This window comes from Daphnia pulex, chromosome 6 (genome assembly GCF_021134715.1).
Source record: "Daphnia pulex isolate KAP4 chromosome 6, ASM2113471v1".
In the NCBI taxonomy this organism is placed as follows: domain Eukaryota; kingdom Metazoa; phylum Arthropoda; class Branchiopoda; order Diplostraca; family Daphniidae; genus Daphnia; species Daphnia pulex.
The window spans coordinates 2368461-2385031 of record NC_060022.1 but is presented as its reverse complement, the minus strand read 5'-3'; the positions used below and the strand labels follow the sequence as shown (position 1 = coordinate 2385031).

The 16571-nt window shown below is 39.3% G+C and overlaps 6 protein-coding genes and 1 long non-coding RNA gene across 8 annotated transcripts; 4 read left to right on the top strand and 3 right to left on the bottom strand.

The window, feature by feature from the left end:
- Window positions 1-691: 691 nt before the first annotated feature.
- LOC124195344 lies at window positions 692-3180 on the top strand. Its single transcript, XM_046589701.1, has one exon. It carries the CDS (start codon window positions 2519-2521, stop codon window positions 3020-3022), a length of 504 nt encoding a protein of 167 aa, XP_046445657.1. The 5' UTR covers window positions 692-2518; the 3' UTR covers window positions 3023-3180.
- Window positions 2762-4933, top strand: LOC124195342 (golgin-45-like). Its single transcript, XM_046589699.1, has 5 exons — window positions 2762-3795; window positions 3869-4068; window positions 4137-4265; window positions 4341-4587; window positions 4647-4933. The coding sequence occupies exons 1-5, from the start codon at window positions 3298-3300 to the stop codon at window positions 4797-4799; spliced, it is 1227 nt and encodes a 408-aa protein (XP_046445655.1). The 5' UTR covers window positions 2762-3297; the 3' UTR covers window positions 4800-4933.
- LOC124195341 (transcription initiation factor TFIID subunit 6-like) lies at window positions 4881-7708 on the bottom strand. Its single transcript, XM_046589698.1, has 11 exons — window positions 7146-7708; window positions 6927-7080; window positions 6718-6865; window positions 6526-6658; window positions 6277-6456; window positions 5974-6208; window positions 5761-5909; window positions 5530-5698; window positions 5300-5460; window positions 5103-5237; window positions 4881-5036 (listed from the first exon to the last, which is right to left on the bottom strand). The coding sequence occupies exons 1-11, from the start codon at window positions 7380-7382 to the stop codon at window positions 4950-4952; spliced, it is 1788 nt and encodes a 595-aa protein (XP_046445654.1). The 5' UTR covers window positions 7383-7708; the 3' UTR covers window positions 4881-4949.
- LOC124195346 lies at window positions 7707-8428 on the top strand. The gene is made up of 2 exons (XR_006875154.1): window positions 7707-7796; window positions 7868-8428. It is a non-coding gene; the product is annotated as an uncharacterized LOC124195346 (long non-coding RNA).
- On the bottom strand, window positions 8207-9422 carry LOC124195343 (translocon-associated protein subunit beta-like). The gene is made up of 6 exons (XM_046589700.1): window positions 9330-9422; window positions 9063-9216; window positions 8884-8996; window positions 8698-8816; window positions 8557-8640; window positions 8207-8491 (listed from the first exon to the last, which is right to left on the bottom strand). The coding sequence occupies exons 1-6, from the start codon at window positions 9376-9378 to the stop codon at window positions 8375-8377; spliced, it is 636 nt and encodes a 211-aa protein (XP_046445656.1). The 5' UTR covers window positions 9379-9422; the 3' UTR covers window positions 8207-8374.
- A 558-nt stretch (window positions 9423-9980) lies between these two features.
- LOC124195378 (protein CLEC16A homolog) lies at window positions 9981-14146 on the top strand. The gene is made up of 17 exons (XM_046589748.1): window positions 9981-10226; window positions 10298-10426; window positions 10488-10621; window positions 10690-10838; window positions 10911-11015; window positions 11172-11296; window positions 11357-11523; window positions 11585-11959; window positions 12018-12274; window positions 12340-12405; window positions 12468-12563; window positions 12631-12769; window positions 12843-12994; window positions 13057-13229; window positions 13304-13437; window positions 13508-13767; window positions 13837-14146. Exons 1-17 carry the CDS (start codon window positions 10147-10149, stop codon window positions 13870-13872), a joined length of 2577 nt encoding a protein of 858 aa, XP_046445704.1. The 5' UTR covers window positions 9981-10146; the 3' UTR covers window positions 13873-14146.
- Window positions 13942-15405, bottom strand: LOC124195379 (ATP-dependent (S)-NAD(P)H-hydrate dehydratase-like). 2 transcript variants are annotated; one of them, XM_046589750.1, is made up of 3 exons: window positions 15201-15405; window positions 14184-15140; window positions 13942-14111 (listed from the first exon to the last, which is right to left on the bottom strand). In XM_046589750.1, the coding sequence occupies exons 1-3, from the start codon at window positions 15223-15225 to the stop codon at window positions 14038-14040; spliced, it is 1056 nt and encodes a 351-aa protein (XP_046445706.1). In that variant the 5' UTR covers window positions 15226-15405; the 3' UTR covers window positions 13942-14037. The 2 variants fall into 2 exon arrangements, with proteins under 2 accessions (XP_046445706.1, XP_046445707.1); XM_046589751.1 differs by having other exon boundaries at window positions 14184-15341.
- Window positions 15406-16571: the final 1166 nt, after the last annotated feature.

Below are 16571 nucleotides of genomic sequence, written 5' to 3'. Positions count from 1 at the left end.
AAATTACATTTAATATAGGCCTATACATTGCCTGTGTGCTGAACCCTACAGGGAACATCAAAAAGCAACCAACAGCAAATAACCAACAAAATGTGTGTCTGTCACGCAAAGTCTTTATTTATCCGCCATGGCCTCCGTTTCCCCTACCCTATCCCACACATATGATGTGAATCCAACACGAAGGCATATTTCATTACATTCTACACAAGTCCCCCCTCGAATATCCAACATTTCATTCAAAACGGCCAATTTTCTAGATCTTTCAAAAGCCGAATAGAAATATGTAAAAAGGCCATTCACAAATTTCAGCGGCAATTTATAGGCATGCAAGTAAATTAAAAAATGGATTCTATGTGACAATCGTGTAGAAACCAGACCAACGTGTACGAAAGAAAATATCAATCACATTTAACTCTACAAACTTAACAATTTCTTTTCTAGAATTGCCCATATAAAGTTAGTTTAACGGTTATGGCTCTATTCGAGATCTGACAACGCGATATTAATTGGCTCATCGATAAAATTGAAATTCAATCAGCATAGAAACCGTTTTTTAACTAGCACAAGTTTTATTTTATCGAATAATAAAAAATATACCCCGGAGAAGCTAAACTAAACTTTTATCCAATTTTCAAAAGTTTCCAAAAAACACAACCTGCATATCTTTTATTTTTTTAAATTTTTTTTGTAGCTCATGCGTTTCCCGTGTTAAGTCTTTTAGGGTATTCAAAGACACGCCCAAGTTTTCCAATAGCTCGCTGCAAAGTCGCCGAGACCCAACTTTGAATAAGTTGATCGAGTCTCCGCCATTTTGAGCTTCTCAACTTGTCTCTTAAACAAATTGATCTGTTTTATTTTTTTTTCTTCTTTCCACTCGAACGGTCGACTATTTTTGCGTGGGACAAAACAACATCCATAATAATAATAAACCCGGAGGCGAATCATAATGTCGAGCTTAGAGTGACGTCATTTAAGATTTTTTCAAACGCGACTTGTCTATATATGTACATCACACACGACACAGTCTGCTGGTGATTTATTCAGATCTGGATAAAAGGGCGAGAGTTAGTCACGTTTGTTAAACATTCGCAATTTATTTTTAAGGTCGCGTCACGACTCGCTGATGAAGAAGGAACTCATTTGCGGCGCTGTCACAACATTTTCCAATGTGTGCGCCGACCCCTCCCTTTTCTCTATGTATCCAACACGCCACCTCCTATTCACGTCGTCGTCGTCGTCCCCCCTCCCCACACACACACACTCCCGAAAACTTTCACAATCCGAGGCCACAAAAGTTTCCCCAGCGTTGCAAACTACTTGCAGTTCAGAGTTGATGGCGCCCGACGCGCACTATATAGTATAAAGACGAGTCGAGCGTATATATATATGTATTATGACCCTAGACTGCTGCCCTGCTAGAGACTTAATTATATAGAGAGAGAGGGTGGTGGTTGGGGGAGTCTATACAAGTACTACCAGACTGCGTAGAATCTAAACAAATGTGACATCAAAAAAACTTTAACTCAATCAAGTCCCTCTAATAGGCCTACAGCACACAAAAGGATCCTCGTAGGATTTTTTTCTCCCCACCCCAGGCAATATGGGAAGTCATCCAATACTTGGCTCCTAACATGTAAGGAGGCAAGTGGATAAAAATGACTAAAGAAACAAGTTTTTTTTCCTCTTTTCCATCTTCATTCGGGTGGTGTCTCTGGCCATATCCACCGAGACAGCAGAAGGAGCCGAAAGAGGATCTTTTCAGCTGATAGGGTCTTCTTTGCGGAGCTCCTGTATGTATATATTCAAGTTCTGCGCGCAGCATAGATGGCCAACTTATTGTATAATGGCGCGTTTTATCCCTTGCGCCTATATCCTGTCTACTTGCTCAACATTTATAGGAAGAAAGAGCCGAGCAGAGGGGGTTGATTCACGCGTATCTTTTTTCCTTCCTACTATAGACTTGGCTGTACCAGGGACTCTTGATCAATTAGATCCGCCGCGCTTCTTCCGAGAGAGTCTGGCTTATTGAATTATTCATTAGAAGGTTCAGACGCCACTTTTCCCTGTAAAAAGATAGCGAACGCGCCATTGTAAATATCCCAAAAAGTGCGACTGACTCTCGGCTCCTCCTGCATTCAACAGGAGTGTGCCTTACGCACACACTCCTTCACTTTCATTGATTAGCTCCTAACCTAAAAAAAGATAGAAACTTGTTCAGTCTGATGGGACTCATTTTTCCTTATCGTGTGATTGGCCCTTTTTCCTGGTATTTCCAGCGAGTCCCACCTTTAATTGAATTGACGTGGTAATTGATGGCTTTCTATACAGGGAGGGAGCGGTGGGTAGGACGACTTGATCGTCACATCAGGATCACGATAGGTTGTTGGCCGCCACCGCGTCTGCCATCGGATAATATAACTCAGCCGTTGCCCCTAGCGACCGTCAAAATAACAACAAAGGGGGGCGAAAACATAAAATAATGCGCTAAAAGAATCGTTGGTGAGTCAGCCTTGTAGACATGGCGTCACCGCAGTGGGCCGGCAAAACGAGTCGTGTCATCCGTGCCCGGAAGATCGGATTGAAACTGGACCCGTTGAGTTTGATTCTTCTCTACCAGGATGGTGAGGTCAAAGTGAGGAAGAGATTCATGCCGATTAGGAACCTGAAATCACCAGCCGATCCCTGGGCCAGAGCCGAGGAATTGAAATTACGTCACATGACCTATTTGGCCGCCGTCCCCACTGTGGTATTGACCAAACTCATTTCAATCGCCCAGCAAGTGATGATCGGATTGGACGTGGACGAGGCCGTACGACAAGTGACGCAACGCTTCTCGGTCGACGTCGAACGGGATTTGAATGTCGTTTCCGAACCGGAACTCAAACGTCAAAAGGAGCTGATGGAATTGACTTTTATCAACAACGTCATCGGTCCGTCGGATCCTCGATTCGTTTACGACAAGCAAGTGGCTTTCCATCGACCCGATCGCGTTTCCGACTGGGACGAAGATAATAGTGAATAGAAAATATTTGGCAACGCTGTGTGCTCAGTCAGAAACATGTAAATGATTTGCTCTTTTTAGCTGTCAAAACAATCGAGAGAGATTTTCCACGTCACCGAGTTATTTCATGAACAAGGCTGTACGTCTGAGAAACTCGTTAATAAAACAGTGTACATAGATTCTATTTTTTTATAAAATAAATACGGCAGATTGAACCGTGATTTTATTTTTTTCCACTTAAAAGTTTTGACGGTATTTTCAAAACATAAACGTCACATTTTCCTACAACGACGAAGATGGAAAACAGCTTTAGCAACAATAATAAGCCAACGTTGATTAATACTTCTTGCCCTCGGACGGAGGGCGACGGTATGGAATCGTTAGACACACCAATTACTTCAGATGTCAAAAGTGCCTTTGCAGTGAATGCCATGGAGAGGCTGAGCATATTGCCGCTGAAGTCTCCACCACCGGCTGAAAGGATCATTAGCCTTGTACCAATATCCAACCTCTCAGGAATGAAACCCAAAACGTCCAGTTCAGCCATGGAAAACAAGAAGGCCAAGTTTGTTCCCTACGAGCCGTACAAGGCAGCAGTCAAACCCATTGTCCCATCGAAGAAGAAGATCAGCAAAAAAGAACTCGCTCACCATTTGAAAGGCATAGAAAATTGTGCTAAGAAATCAAGTAAAGAACAAGATTCTACTGTCAGCAATGTGGTGTGCCAACAAGACTACGACAAAATAGTTAAAGAGAAGGAAGAGCTAGAAAAACAACTGGCAATTCAATGCAAGGTATGTATTAAAGTAACATGTATTCCAAACATCATTCTAACATGATCATATTCATCTCACTTTGAATCAATAGGTCAATGCAGAATTGAAAGCATTACTGGTGGCAAGTGTTGGAGAAGATATGGAAGCCAGAGTTCATTTTTTAACAGAAGACAAAGTGAAACTGGGCGATAATATCAGACAGTACGTCGAGAAAATTGCTTTGGACTTTGAGCAGAAAGAAAAGCTATCGATCGAAGCAGATATCTGGAGAAGCAAATTCTTGGCATCTAGGTAGATTTATTCCTTAAAAAAACAAACAAATCCAAACATATTATACAATCTCTTTCTTGAATCGATAGTGTGATTATTGACGAATTAACCCGATGGAAATCCGCCCTCTGCACCCGCAATAATAATCTTCAATTGTGCATTCAAGGATTACTCGATGAAATGAATTCTATTCAAAACCACCAAAACCAAACCTACAAGTACTATAGTTATACTATTAACATTATTGAGAGATTACAACTTATTTGATTTTATTGCCCCCCTTTTATTTTCAGTCATTTGAAAGCCTTAAACAGTGCCTTTCATCCACTTGGAGCGTCGAGTCAAAAGACTCCGGAATTGGTTGCTTACGACGTGATAGAGGGAAGTGTGTCCGTTCTGAGACTCGTCGAAAGCCTCGCAAAACGTTTATTGGGTACCTACACTCAAGTCAGAGGAGATGAAGATTCAGCAGCCCGTTCAACTGCTGTTCATCCTTCTATCGCGGCGAAACTGTCTCCAGCCCAGCTTGCCGCCCAAGAGGTGCGTTTTATTTCGTTTAGCTTAAAAGAAAGGTCCTACAAGTTAAATTGAAAATTTAGGTTATGACGGATCATCCAGTTGGTTCCTGTACTATGTCAGAATTAACTAACGATGTTACAGCTCATCACGTAGCAGCCCTGGCCCGTCGTTCCATGAACAAGTCATTCTTTACCTGCTGTCCGCATTGCACCGGGCAAGTTCACGTCATTTGAAACCTGGCATATTTTGCGCAACGGATCAATTTATATTATTATTATTGCTATTGTCGTCTTCGACACTTTTTGAGATTTCTATTTAAATCAATCATTCATTTATTAGCATTGCATAAAAGAGAAAAGTTCCATTATTTCATTATATTTGTCTCAATCATCGAGAATGGTGATATTTTCCGTCTTGATTTCCATGGTAGATTCCACCGTCGCTTCACCGCCTTCCACTTTTATAGGAGCCTTAATTAGCAAAAAATCAAGTTAACTGATATTTTCTTTTGACCAAACAAATATGTGCCATTTTACCCGAACGATTTGGGTGGTGTTGGATGCTTGAACCATCACGTATTTAGGTTGGTTGCCAGACATGGTATTCGGTTTATTTCCCTGTCCAGCGCCGGAAACTAATTTGACGACCTGAGTGGTCTGAGGGGCGGCAGCCTGGAAGCACAATACAGAAATGATTTTCTACATCAGTTGAATCATTGTGTGTGTGTGTGTACCTGAACAGGAGTTGAAGGTCTAGAAGTCACGAACATGTATTTAGTAGGATTGCCAGCAGCGTTGGCTACAGCGCCACTTTGAGTTCGCGAAGTCGCAGCTGAACTGGAAGCTCCGCCCATGACGATAGTCCCACGCCCAGCAGATATTCCTAGACTGCCAGCTAAAGACATTTTACGATTATTGGACTTGACCCTGATACCACCCTATGAATGAGTAACAAAATCCTTACATGCAGCTGATGAAATGCCAGTAGACGACGCCGCCGGAGTTGTGTTCTGAGATCGGGCTCTAGTTACGGCGCCGTGAAGAGCCGGCCCAAGATACCCGAACTCCTGACGGTAATCGTCAATGTTATCAGGCGGTTGGCGCGTCACTTTCAATATAGGCACCATGACTTTCTGTAATTGAAATCAGAACATAGGAGCTGACGGATGAAAAAGTTTTCAAGGGAACACCATACGATCGTCAATTGCTTGATGTGGGAGGCTGCTATCCGATCGGCATTGGCCTGCCCTGTTCCATCCAAGTAAAGTTCGATGCGTTCACCTATCGCTCGTATTTTCGGAATAATGAAGGCTTTGATCACTTCCGTTCCCAATTCGGATAATCCTGTAATTTGACGAAATTGAAAAATTGATTAAATCATTTGGGCCCTATACAATGATGAAATTACCAACGAGAGCCCCGTAAAATGACGCCAATGGCATTTTGTCGTTGGCCAGCGCTCGACAGAACAATCGCGTGACACGAGTCTGGCAATTATTCGTCGTTGTGTGGTAATTCTTGCAAATTTGTGCAATCAGGCGTGAAGAGAAATCTCTCAAAGCCCAATGATTGTCCACTTCTGGCCGAAGACAAAGTTGTTTGCTGACCATGCAAGACGTGACAGCAGGAACTAACTCGTGAAGCTGAAAACATAAATGAAATTATACATAACGGGGCTTTCTGGGAAAGAACTGCAAAAATGTAAACTCACATATTTTTCAAGGTAAAGCGTTTGATTGGAAAGCAGTGCTTTAACCATTCGCATAAGGTAAATAAGAGGTGCCAAATTGTTTTGAACAACGTTAACTCGAACGCCTTCAGCGATAAAGGTGCACAGGCGAGGTAGCATTTGATGTAATCCAGGATCTGAAGCCAAACTTTGGAATGCTTCCTAAAATGAATCAACACAAAAAAGGGTATTCGGAAGGAACCAACAAATATATAAATCACAATCTCTTACAGCTCGTCTGGCTTCATCGGAGCCAACACACGCCTCAGTAATTTCTTTATAGTAGAGTTGCTGTTCAACAGACAATTCGTGCGCTGTAAGCTGTTTAACTTGAACAGTTTCTGTTTTAGGTTTGTTAATTGCTCTGAAAACAAAAGAAATGTGAATTGAAATTGAAATAATTAAGTGATTAAAACAACTTACGTGAGAGTTGAAGCCTTTTTGGTTTTGTCCCCAATTTTAGCAAGTTTAGAGACTGGGTCAGAGCTTTCCAGCCGCTGTTGATCTTTGGACAAGGATGGGGGATTTTCTGGAACTGCTGGCTGTATTCCATCAATACTAAGCCAATGAGCTAAATACATGTTTGTAAAGTGAATAATCAGTCACTTTGAAGGGTAGTTGAATAAATGTACCTCTTAGAGAAACATCTAATGGTAACTTTGGCAGAGAACCGCCAATGATATCGGCAATGTCCAGTTCTTTATCTTCTAGGAAATGCAATTCACGGCCTCCACCACTTGCAAATCTAAAAGGAATGTGGTCTGGATTTGAAAACCCATACAGAGGCTAGAAAGAAAAGAAATTATGATCGAGAATTCAAAATGAACAATTTCAAACATTCTCCAACTTACTTCAATATTTTTAATTTTAAGTGCATGGTCAACATCCATTGTAGAAAGTTTTTTCCTTTTTCCATGGTGCATGAATTTTGTTGCATCTTGGATAATGGTCTTAACTCTGAAATTAATTTCATCTGCCAATTCCTTAGCAGCCGAGTCTGATAGACCGGCGACACCGACACTTTCTGCCATCATTTTCATGGATTCAATTGGCAGATTAAGACCGCCAGCAGATTCGTATTCACTCATTCTTGCTTTATATTAATGAACCGATCATAAAGTTTAAAAATTTGTCACGTTATTATTACACCCCTCAAAAACCTCTATGTGGCCTCTATCAAACAAATTTGTTGTTGACAGTATGCCAATGCCAAATTAATGTAGTTGTACCAATTGCAATAATTTTATGTCTTGGTAAGAAATAGAAAAATGAATCTATTCTTAGTTCTTAACTCGGACAGAGTAACAGTCACAACTCACAAGTCACTTCTTCAAATTTAATTCGTAGTAACGCTCAAAACTAATTAGACGTATACCCCGTTTTACCAGCCTATACAGGGCAGGGCTTGCCGCCCTGCCCAACATCACTTATTCTGCGGAGCTCCACTGCCAGCCACATTGAGTGAACTCATTCTGTCTGGTTCACTAAAATACTATTATAAGGTAATAAAGCCATATGAGCAGCCCTGTTTTATACACACCCTTAAATCTTCCATTTCATTTCGCCTTTATAGCTCTTTTCGCCGCTGCCAATTCTGGGCTCTTTCGATCTCCGTCTTTATGACGATTGGCTCTGCAGATTGCTTTTAATACAGTCTTAGCATTTTGCGCTATTTCCTAGCCGGATGCTGTATAACTAAATCCGTCTTTACGTTCCGACTTTCAGAAGTACTCAAGACAAAGCTGTACATGCCAAAAAAACGCGAAACCGTTTTTGGTATCTGCAAGATCCCTCAGTTCTCATTTGATCCAACTTTCTCATTACTTTTGTCAACGGTTTATGCTCTCGATCAATTACATAGCTGCGCCGGCTGATATCAAAGATATGTACCGCTGTAATGAAAACACACTGATCAGGATAAAACAGTTTTATTTCTGCTTGCACCCGTAAAAACCCTCAGTTGATTTTCTTTAACAGAAAAATGATAACATACTGCCTCTTCGAGCACACATAAGTCTTTGCAGAGTGGAGGGTTATTTTTACTTCACTTCAAAGTTGTTGATAAATCCCCGTAGCTACTTTACTTGTCTTTCTTCTGTGTTAAGACAGCTTCGTATTTGGATTTTGAAGAGAACCACAAGGCAAAAGGAAGCACCAAAGAAGGCATCGACATAACGGCAAAGGACAGCCAATCCAACTAATTCAATCAAATAAATTATAGTTAGTTACGTTACACAATAAAGGCGGAAGTCAATAAATTACCAAATGAGGAGAAAACTTTCGGTCGTACTCCTTGAATGGCACAATAGCACCCTGTCCGGGTTCGCTAGAAAGACCAACGAGTGCCTAAAAATAAAAATATGTTATTTCCGTTTCAACTGGATAGATCCTGATCAGTAATACCTCAGCAGCATTTTCACTTGGTAAGTAGGTGACTTCAGCCGCAGTGAAATTGAAATATCCGAACTTTGATGGACGGATGACGACTACGTGAGTAGCGTTAGAACCAGGAGCAATGCGATCTATGATAAAATTGAATTTAGTATGAAATCCAATGCAAACAAGAATTTTTTTTGGCGAAAAACATACCAATTGTGACCTTCAGCTGACCACCAACAACTTCAAAGTCTTGGGGTCCAAATGTGTTATCAGCAACTTGAACATCAAGGGCTGCAGTACCACCAACATTGAAGAGAGAATATCTAGGAGAGAAAATGAAAAGACTAGTGAAAAATTCCAAATTCAGCACAAAATTGTGTTCAACTCACTTGATAACAATGTCCATTCCTTCAACGAGGTATTTGTTTAGAATTTGCTTTGAGAAAAGAAGCTTGGCAGGTGTTGCTTCTTCATTTCCGGTTGTTGCAACAGCAAACACAACCAATAAGCAGATTTTGAGCCAGTTATCCATGGTGAAAGGACCTGTTCGGATTCCAAAATAAATAGAGCATAAGTTCATGCAAAACCATGGTTCTTACTACTATACATTTACAAAAAAAGATTCAATATTTAAGGCAAGAAAATCTAGTGTCAACCACTTGACGAATTGAACGCCGGGTATCTTATCCAACCATTATTATCCATCAAGTTACTTCAAATAAACAATATTTGAAACTAGAAATGTATAGAATGGTCTGAATAATATTCAGAAAATGAATTCAAACCACTAACCGTGTTTTTAATACGCAAAACAGAGAGGAATGGAAATTAGGACTTACCAGATTCAGATTGAAAGTATTTGGACTTGAGAACGTGAAGTATTGACGCCGCCACCTGCCGGCTTTTTTGTAAAGCCTCGTTTGACGTGACAACTCACTGGTGGTTGCCGGACGTTTCTTATTCTTTCGTGCGCGCACGCATATTATTTTAATAATTGTTTTTTTATCCTATTAAGTTTTGACACATTCATAAAAAATATTTAAACTAAGAAGATTTCATATAAATTGGCTGAAGATACGTTTGAATTATCGTAATGTTTAAAACATTCTGAAATGATTGCCAACGACCGTTTGATGCTTTTTGAACAAAAAAATTTAGAAATGATTATGCTGCCCATTTTTTTAAAAGACAAATTTTTTATTCCGATCATTTCGTGTTTTCTTTAATGCAAATTTATTTTCATTTATATTTTCACCTGTGATAAAAATTTCAATGCTGCATCCTTCGTAATACGACCTACAGTGGACTGGACTGAGCACTGTAGTCTGCTAGTGTACTACGTCCATTAAAAACAAAGCAGGGTTATCAGGAACATAACATTGCTTAAAAGTCACTGTAAAATTTATCTATTGTTGATGAAGACATTCATTTTATAAGAACTTAGAACTTGCTCAAAGTTTAAGGGTAAAAAATATGTTTCGAAGTCGTTCTGGTTCATGGTTTGGAGGAGGTGGGTCGAAACCCAAGAATCCGCATTCACTGGATCATCTGAAGTAAGCAGAATATTGAAGGACATCATAGAAAATTTCTTCATATTGCAAATGATATTTTGATTCATTTTTAGGTATCTATACAATGTGATGATCAAGAACCAAACAGTTAGTGAAAGTAACCGAAGCTTACTGGTTGAAAGTTTAAGATCAATTACAGAAATTCTCATCTGGGGAGACCAAAATGACAGCTCAGTGTTTGAGTATGCTTTCTTACACTATATTTTTAAACTTACAAATTGATCACTAAATTTCATTTCTTAGTTTTTTTTTGGAGAAAAATATGCTTTCATTTTTCTTGAGAATAATGAAACAAAAATGTGGATCATTTGTCTGTGTCCAGCTTTTGCAGACTTTGAATATTTTATTTGAGAACATCCGCAATGAAACTTCTTTGTGTGAGTTTTTTTTTAATTTAAATTTTTATTGAGAAATATCTAAATGGAATTTTGAATGTCTCATACAGATTATTTATTATCAAATAACCATGTCAACTGCATCATAGTGCACAAGTTTGATTTCTCTGACGAGGAAGTGATGGCTTATTACATATCTTTTCTTAAGACCTTGTCACTAAAATTGAATGTCCACACCATACACTTCTTTTTTAATGAGGTAAACTACAATTTAATACTTTGCTGAACTAAAGAATTACTGTTATTTACACCATATTAATTTGTTTCTTAGAACACAAATGATTTCCCACTTTATACTGAAGCGATCAAGTTTTTCAATCACTCGGAGAGTATGGTGCGAATTGCTGTTCGGACGCTCACATTAAACGTTTATAAGGTTAGACAAAATACTAGAATATAAATATGTTGTAATACAAAATACTGCAATATTTTCAAGGCCATCTGGTTAAATGGTTGTTTATGGTCTATAGCCTCCTCATATTATACATCAATGAAAATATATTCTTTTTCTGAATGTTCCAATTTGAATCAGGTCGGAGATGAGGCTATGCTAAACTTTATCCGGGACCGAACAGCTGCCCCTTACTTTTCTAATTTAGTCTGGTTTATTGGGAACCATATTGTCGAGCTAGATAATTGTGTTCGGGCTGATGCCGAGTAAGTTTAGTCGTCATCAAAATTTTTCTTAATTTTGGTTCATTGAAAATTTCTTTGTAGTCATCAAAGCAGAGGTCGACTTTCGGATTTAGTGGCAGAGCACCTGGACCATATACATTACGTAAACGATATTCTCTGCCTTGGTATCGACAACTTGAACGAAGTTCTGGTCGAACAACTCTTTCAGCGCCTTTTACTTCCCCTTTATATCAATTCGCTCAATAAAGGTAATCCAACTTATTAAGCCTGTTAAAATAAAGGTTATAAAGAAAATTTTTCATTTTCCAGGACAAGTTCAAATGAAGAGTGGTGATCGTCCTATGGTCAGCCGAGTAGTCTCTCTCTTCCTTTTAAGTCAAATTTTCCTCATCATTCATCACAGGCCTTTAGTGGTCACTATTCTCAGAATACTTATAAATTTCGAAGAGAGTCAGGCTATGGCAATCGCCGCTGTCCAGCAAGATAACGCTGCAGCTATTGAAGATAATATCACGGACGAAGAAAAAGAGCAGCGAATGTCGTCATCTACTGCTATGAATTCTGGCGAGTCGAGCAACTTGACTTCTCACTTGGAAACTATTCTAGAATCCCTCGATCCTGCGGAAAATGACTACGAAGCTCTTTTTGGCCTAAGTCTTCTCTACGCCATTGGGCAAAATAGAGGTGAAATTAATGTAAAGAAAGTAACTTTATACTAGGTGTGAACTCTTCTTGTTATTAGGTGTCAACGAAGATAAACCGTTTTGGAATACAGTTGAATGGAAGCCGACCCTGGTTGGCAAACTAATGTTGTTACTGTCGTCTGCCTGTCAGATGATTAGCAAAATTCGCCCAGTTACCGTTGATCTAGCCATCAACCTGCTTATAGTGGTTGCTGTGCCAAATTCATCAGTGCCGCATGGTTTGGATGATAAGAATATTGCTCTCCTTGAACAAGCGAAAGAGGAGAGCATTATGGTGGCTCGAACATTCTTTAAGGTATGCAGAGATCAAATACTTCATATTGCGTGTTTATGTAACATGAATCTTGAATAACAATTTAGTCAGAAGACATGTTTCTCGAGCTCTTTGAAGCAGAAGTCAATGAGATTATCAAGCGTCCATTGCAGGTTGGTCCGTTCAGTTGATTAAACCAGTGATTCTGTCAACATAATAATAATTTCTTGTATAGGTTGAATATCTGCTACAGGATAGCTCTATTTTATTGCCACCTACTGGAACACCGATGACTGGTATCGAATTTACCAAACGTCTTCCCTGTGGAGAGGTTGGAAATTTGTTTTATTGAAATTTTATTTATTTATGCTATCGTCTTATAAATCATATTTTCTTAGGTTGAGAGAGCTCGCCGAGCCATAAGAGTATTCGTGCTGATGAGGCGTTTAAGTCTAGCGGTCAGTGGGGAAGTAGAAGCTCAACTTCCCTTAGTCTGTGTACAGCAGTGCATTAAAATATCTGATATTCTTGATTTAAGTAAGACATGACCCTTGATCGTTTGCTGTTCTAAATGAGATTAATTCACATTTCCGTTTGGTAATTATTTTAGATAATTCAGACTTGATAGCATGCACCGTGGTCAACCGAGAGGGTACTAGGTTGCGGCGATTTCTAGTTATCGACCCTAACCAGTTGATATTGGTCGAGCCTGACTCTAGGAGACTTGGTTGGGGAGTCGCCAAGTTTGTCGGTTTCCTACAGGTTCAATATCTTGTCAATAATACTTAGGAATTGTTGTTTTATATGATTCTATTACTGATTAGGATGTTGAAGTTACCGGGGATAAAGACGATTCACGTTGCTTGCATGTGACCGTCCATAATTCGCCAACGGCTTCTACATTTCTATCTTCACGTAGTCCTGCGCACCGATTACCACAATTAGCAGCTCGTTTTGTTTTCGACGACCATATTCGATGTATGGCTGCTAAACAGAGGTCTTTTTTTTAATTCTAATCGCTAAGTTCTTCCTTGGCCTTGTAATTTGTAATGAAAGGTGTCTCCTTTTTAGATTAAGCAAAGGACGAATCAAAGCTCGACAAAGAAAAATGCATTTGATTGGAAAATTACTGGATGTGAATACCTCTACTCCTTCATCACCACCGCTAGGAACATTGCATGCCATGCGACAGGATTCGCTTTCGCGTAATATTATTTTTGAACTTTGTTCACACCCTTCGATTTCAATGTTTTTTTTTTACGATTTTTAATGAAGGCCATGCTCTTTTGAGTCGTGGAGTGGCCGGTAATGTAGGACCTCCTCCCGGAAATGCCTTTCCATCACCATTTGGCATCAGACCAATTGGTTTCCGTCGTGCCCCTGGTCTAGCTGTAACAGGAAGATCCGATACACCCGTACGGCCACGGTCTTCCTCTGCTCACCCTACCGTCCAGAGAGGAAGTGGAAGTAAGGAAGCTATACCACTTACGGAACTATCTGCATCAGCGGACCATTCTCAGAATAGCGATCAACAAGTATACTTAACTCCCTGTTCTATTCATTTTTTTTTACTTATCCTAACGTTTTTCTTTTGTTCAAATAAGGAATCTTCCTCTGTCGGCCAAGCTGCAAATCTATAGTTTTATATGCGAATCTTGAAACCGAATGAAATTATACAATCAACTGAATGAAGTCGCTTGGTGATAAAATCTGCATAGGACATATTTTGTATTATAGTTGGTTGTCATCTACAAAAATATTACATAATGCTAAATTTCTAACATTAAAATTTTCATAAATATAATTTACTCCTGATTAAACAGTGACCTGAAACATTCTGGGATGTAAGGTATCATGTCAGAGGCGAGAGTTCCACGACCTATAAAATAAACGATGTTAGGTAAGAACAGTTAAGTACAAAATATACAGTCATTATTAGTTTATTAATTACCATGGATTTCAAAAGCTTTTCGACTAATCATTCGACTAAGGTGAGTTGCCGCAGCCGCAGCGGAAAGTGTGACTTCATGAGTATACTTGTCATGAGTTTTCCAATAAAGAAAAGTAGCCAGAAATCCACACAATAAATCTCCTTGTCCTCCACATCGCCTCGGTGAACCCATCTTCTCGCAGATGTTGACGTCAATTCCGTTAGAAGTAATATCTTTTTCAGCTTTTTGCAGGATTGTTACATTGCCCAGTCTTTTTGCCAAGGCTGCGACATCTTCAACTAGTACAGGTTGACTAGGATCAATTGATATGCCCATAACAGCTTTGTAAAGTCTGGTAAATTCTATGACATTTGGAGTCAAAATCACATTGGTACAATTATGAATAATTTGGTGATTGCTATTGATGTAAAATAATCCATCAGCATCTATCACAAGAGGAATTTTCAGTTCCTTTGCATGGTTAATAATGGGACCCAGGATTTTAAAAACTCCTGCATCTCTACCAAGACCTGGTCCAATGATTAAAGCGTGAATTCGAGGCAACCATTCAGAAATAGCTTGTAGTGCATTTGGGCTATCAAGCAATGGATGGACAATTAGTTCAGGGCTATAGCTCTTGATAACTGGAGCAGCTTCTTTCATGCAAAACACATGAACAAGATCACAACCCACACGGAGGGCAGCCATTGCAGCAAAATAAGGTGCTCCTGTATATTCCAAACTACCACCAATCACTCCGATTCTACCACTTTCACCTTTGTGCAATGAACTACTTAGTATTGGGATGCTTTTCTTCATTTCTAGGAGCAACAACTCTTTACTTAGAATTTGCATGCTTTTGGACATGGTACTTGCCGAGTTACAGTATTTAATTTTTTTATTCACAACAAATGAAAACAACTCCTTTTCTGTAGAATTTCTATGAAATAAGGCTCCAACACCCTGAAAAGAAAAAACTGAAAAGACCGTACGTAAGTGGAAAGTACAAGTGTAACAAGATTGTTCAGTTCACTAACGTTTTCTATTCGAATGTCGATACATCAATATCCTCTCAAGAAAATCAAATTAAGAATGTAAATAAACGAAAAAATAGATACAAAAAATCCGGCTTTACTACCCTACATAATAAAGACCTACAATGCCGTAAGCCCGTAAGCTTTGCACCTCTCGCCAGTCAGCAGCACAGATACAGCCAACCGGACGTTCAGTCAATTTTATGGTAAGGTTGGTGGCGCCGGTGGCGTGGAGTAAAGTTCTGAAAAAATTAGTGATAAGAATCAGTTTTAAAAATCTTCTTGGGAAATATATATAGTTTAATTATTTCAAAATATGCTGGCACCCCCGTGGCCCTGGGGATGCGACTTGCGATAAATCTAATGTTCTTTTCATTTTTATTTAACGAGTCCATGGCCCCATCACTCCATCAGGCACTATGCTGAAAAGCGGAAGTTCGTCTGCAGTTCCAAGGTAAAAAATCAAAGCTGTAGTCTTCCACGGGCACCACGGCCCACGCTCCACCACCACTGAGAGGAAAGGTATACGGTATACGGTGTGTTTTTTACTTCTTTCTATATTTTTTACTGGACATAGTTCGTTTGTTGAAACTGCTATCCATTTATTCCAAAATGTCTCTTGCTCGTTTCGTCACATACGGAACACTTTCAGAAAAATTAAAGTAATTATAGTTGATCGCTACAGATTTAGTTTCGACTAGAGAGTAGACCCCTTTGCTTCTCTGTTGCAATTATGAGTTAAGACCATTATGGTGAGAGAAGAAATGTGGATTACATAATTTGTTATTTTCAACTTGGAAAACTTGACAACTACAAATTCCTTTGTAAGATTTATCAAGCTAATTCTGAGAGATTGTATAGTTTAACTTCATACATCTGTCATTTCGTTATGTTACATGAGATTCTGTTCCTTGATAGTAACTTGATTTTGTTTTTCAATAGCCAGGTGAAGTCTGTGCTTCTTTGTTGCACTCTAATGTGCACATGGATTGGTTGCAGTCATCCAGTGAAAGGTGTGATTAAATTGAGCTGTTGCATGCAGTCTTTGGTGCTGATGTTGTCCTGGAGTGTGGGAAAGTTCCATGCTTCAAGTCTTCTGGAATCAGCCATATCTGAGTTGACGCTGGATCATGCTGTATTGTGGTTGCCAAAATGTTGGACATCTAGTAGAACTGCAAGAAGACTCCTTGAAATGGTAATTTGATAAAAATTATAAGTTCTAACTTGGGAAGTATCATGCTTGGACTACTATAATTGCTTATACATTGTTTAAACATTTGGGGATTTCATAATGTCAACAGCTCTTTCCTTTGATCATATGTAAATTGAGTTATGGATTGTTTAAGGGGAATTGGTTAACAAGATAGGCAGATA

Bases quoted from the DNA above. Each gene is read 5' to 3' on its own strand.
- LOC124195344 (XM_046589701.1), top strand. From the start codon at position 2,519: ATGGCGTCACCGCAGTGGGCCGGCAAAACGAGTCGTGTCATCCGTGCC.
- LOC124195342 (XM_046589699.1), top strand. From the start codon at position 3,298: ATGGAAAACAGCTTTAGCAACAATAATAAGCCAACGTTGATTAATACT. The intron at 4,266-4,340 runs GTACTATAGTTA...TTTTATTTTCAG, and splicing joins CACCAAAACCAAACCTACAA to TCATTTGAAAGCCTTAAACA. The intron at 4,588-4,646 runs GTGCGTTTTATT...TTGAAAATTTAG, and splicing joins CCCAGCTTGCCGCCCAAGAG to GTTATGACGGATCATCCAGT.
- LOC124195341 (XM_046589698.1), bottom strand. From the start codon at position 7,382: ATGAGTGAATACGAATCTGCTGGCGGTCTTAATCTGCCAATTGAATCC. The intron at 6,457-6,525 runs GTAAGAGATTGT...GATTCATTTTAG, and splicing joins CCGATGAAGCCAGACGAGCT to GAAGCATTCCAAAGTTTGGC. The intron at 5,238-5,299 runs GTACACACACAC...TTGTGCTTCCAG, and splicing joins GACCTTCAACTCCTGTTCAG to GCTGCCGCCCCTCAGACCAC.
- LOC124195343 (XM_046589700.1), bottom strand. From the start codon at position 9,378: ATGGATAATAATGGTTGGATAAGATACCCGGCGTTCAATTCGTCAAGT. The intron at 8,641-8,697 runs GTATTACTGATC...TTTTATTTTTAG, and splicing joins CAAGTGAAAATGCTGCTGAG to GCACTCGTTGGTCTTTCTAG. The intron at 8,492-8,556 runs GTAATTTATTGA...TGATTGAATTAG, and splicing joins GAAAGTTTTCTCCTCATTTG to TTGGATTGGCTGTCCTTTGC.
- LOC124195378 (XM_046589748.1), top strand. From the start codon at position 10,147: ATGTTTCGAAGTCGTTCTGGTTCATGGTTTGGAGGAGGTGGGTCGAAA. The intron at 10,839-10,910 runs GTAAACTACAAT...TTTGTTTCTTAG, and splicing joins TACACTTCTTTTTTAATGAG to AACACAAATGATTTCCCACT. The intron at 12,406-12,467 runs GTTGGTCCGTTC...TTTCTTGTATAG, and splicing joins TTATCAAGCGTCCATTGCAG to GTTGAATATCTGCTACAGGA.
- LOC124195379 (XM_046589750.1), bottom strand. From the start codon at position 15,225: ATGTATCGACATTCGAATAGAAAAC. The intron at 15,141-15,200 runs GTTAGTGAACTG...CGGTCTTTTCAG, and splicing joins TCGACATTCGAATAGAAAAC to TTTTTTCTTTTCAGGGTGTT. The intron at 14,112-14,183 runs GTAATTAATAAA...TTTATTTTATAG, and splicing joins AAAAGCTTTTGAAATCCATG to GTCGTGGAACTCTCGCCTCT.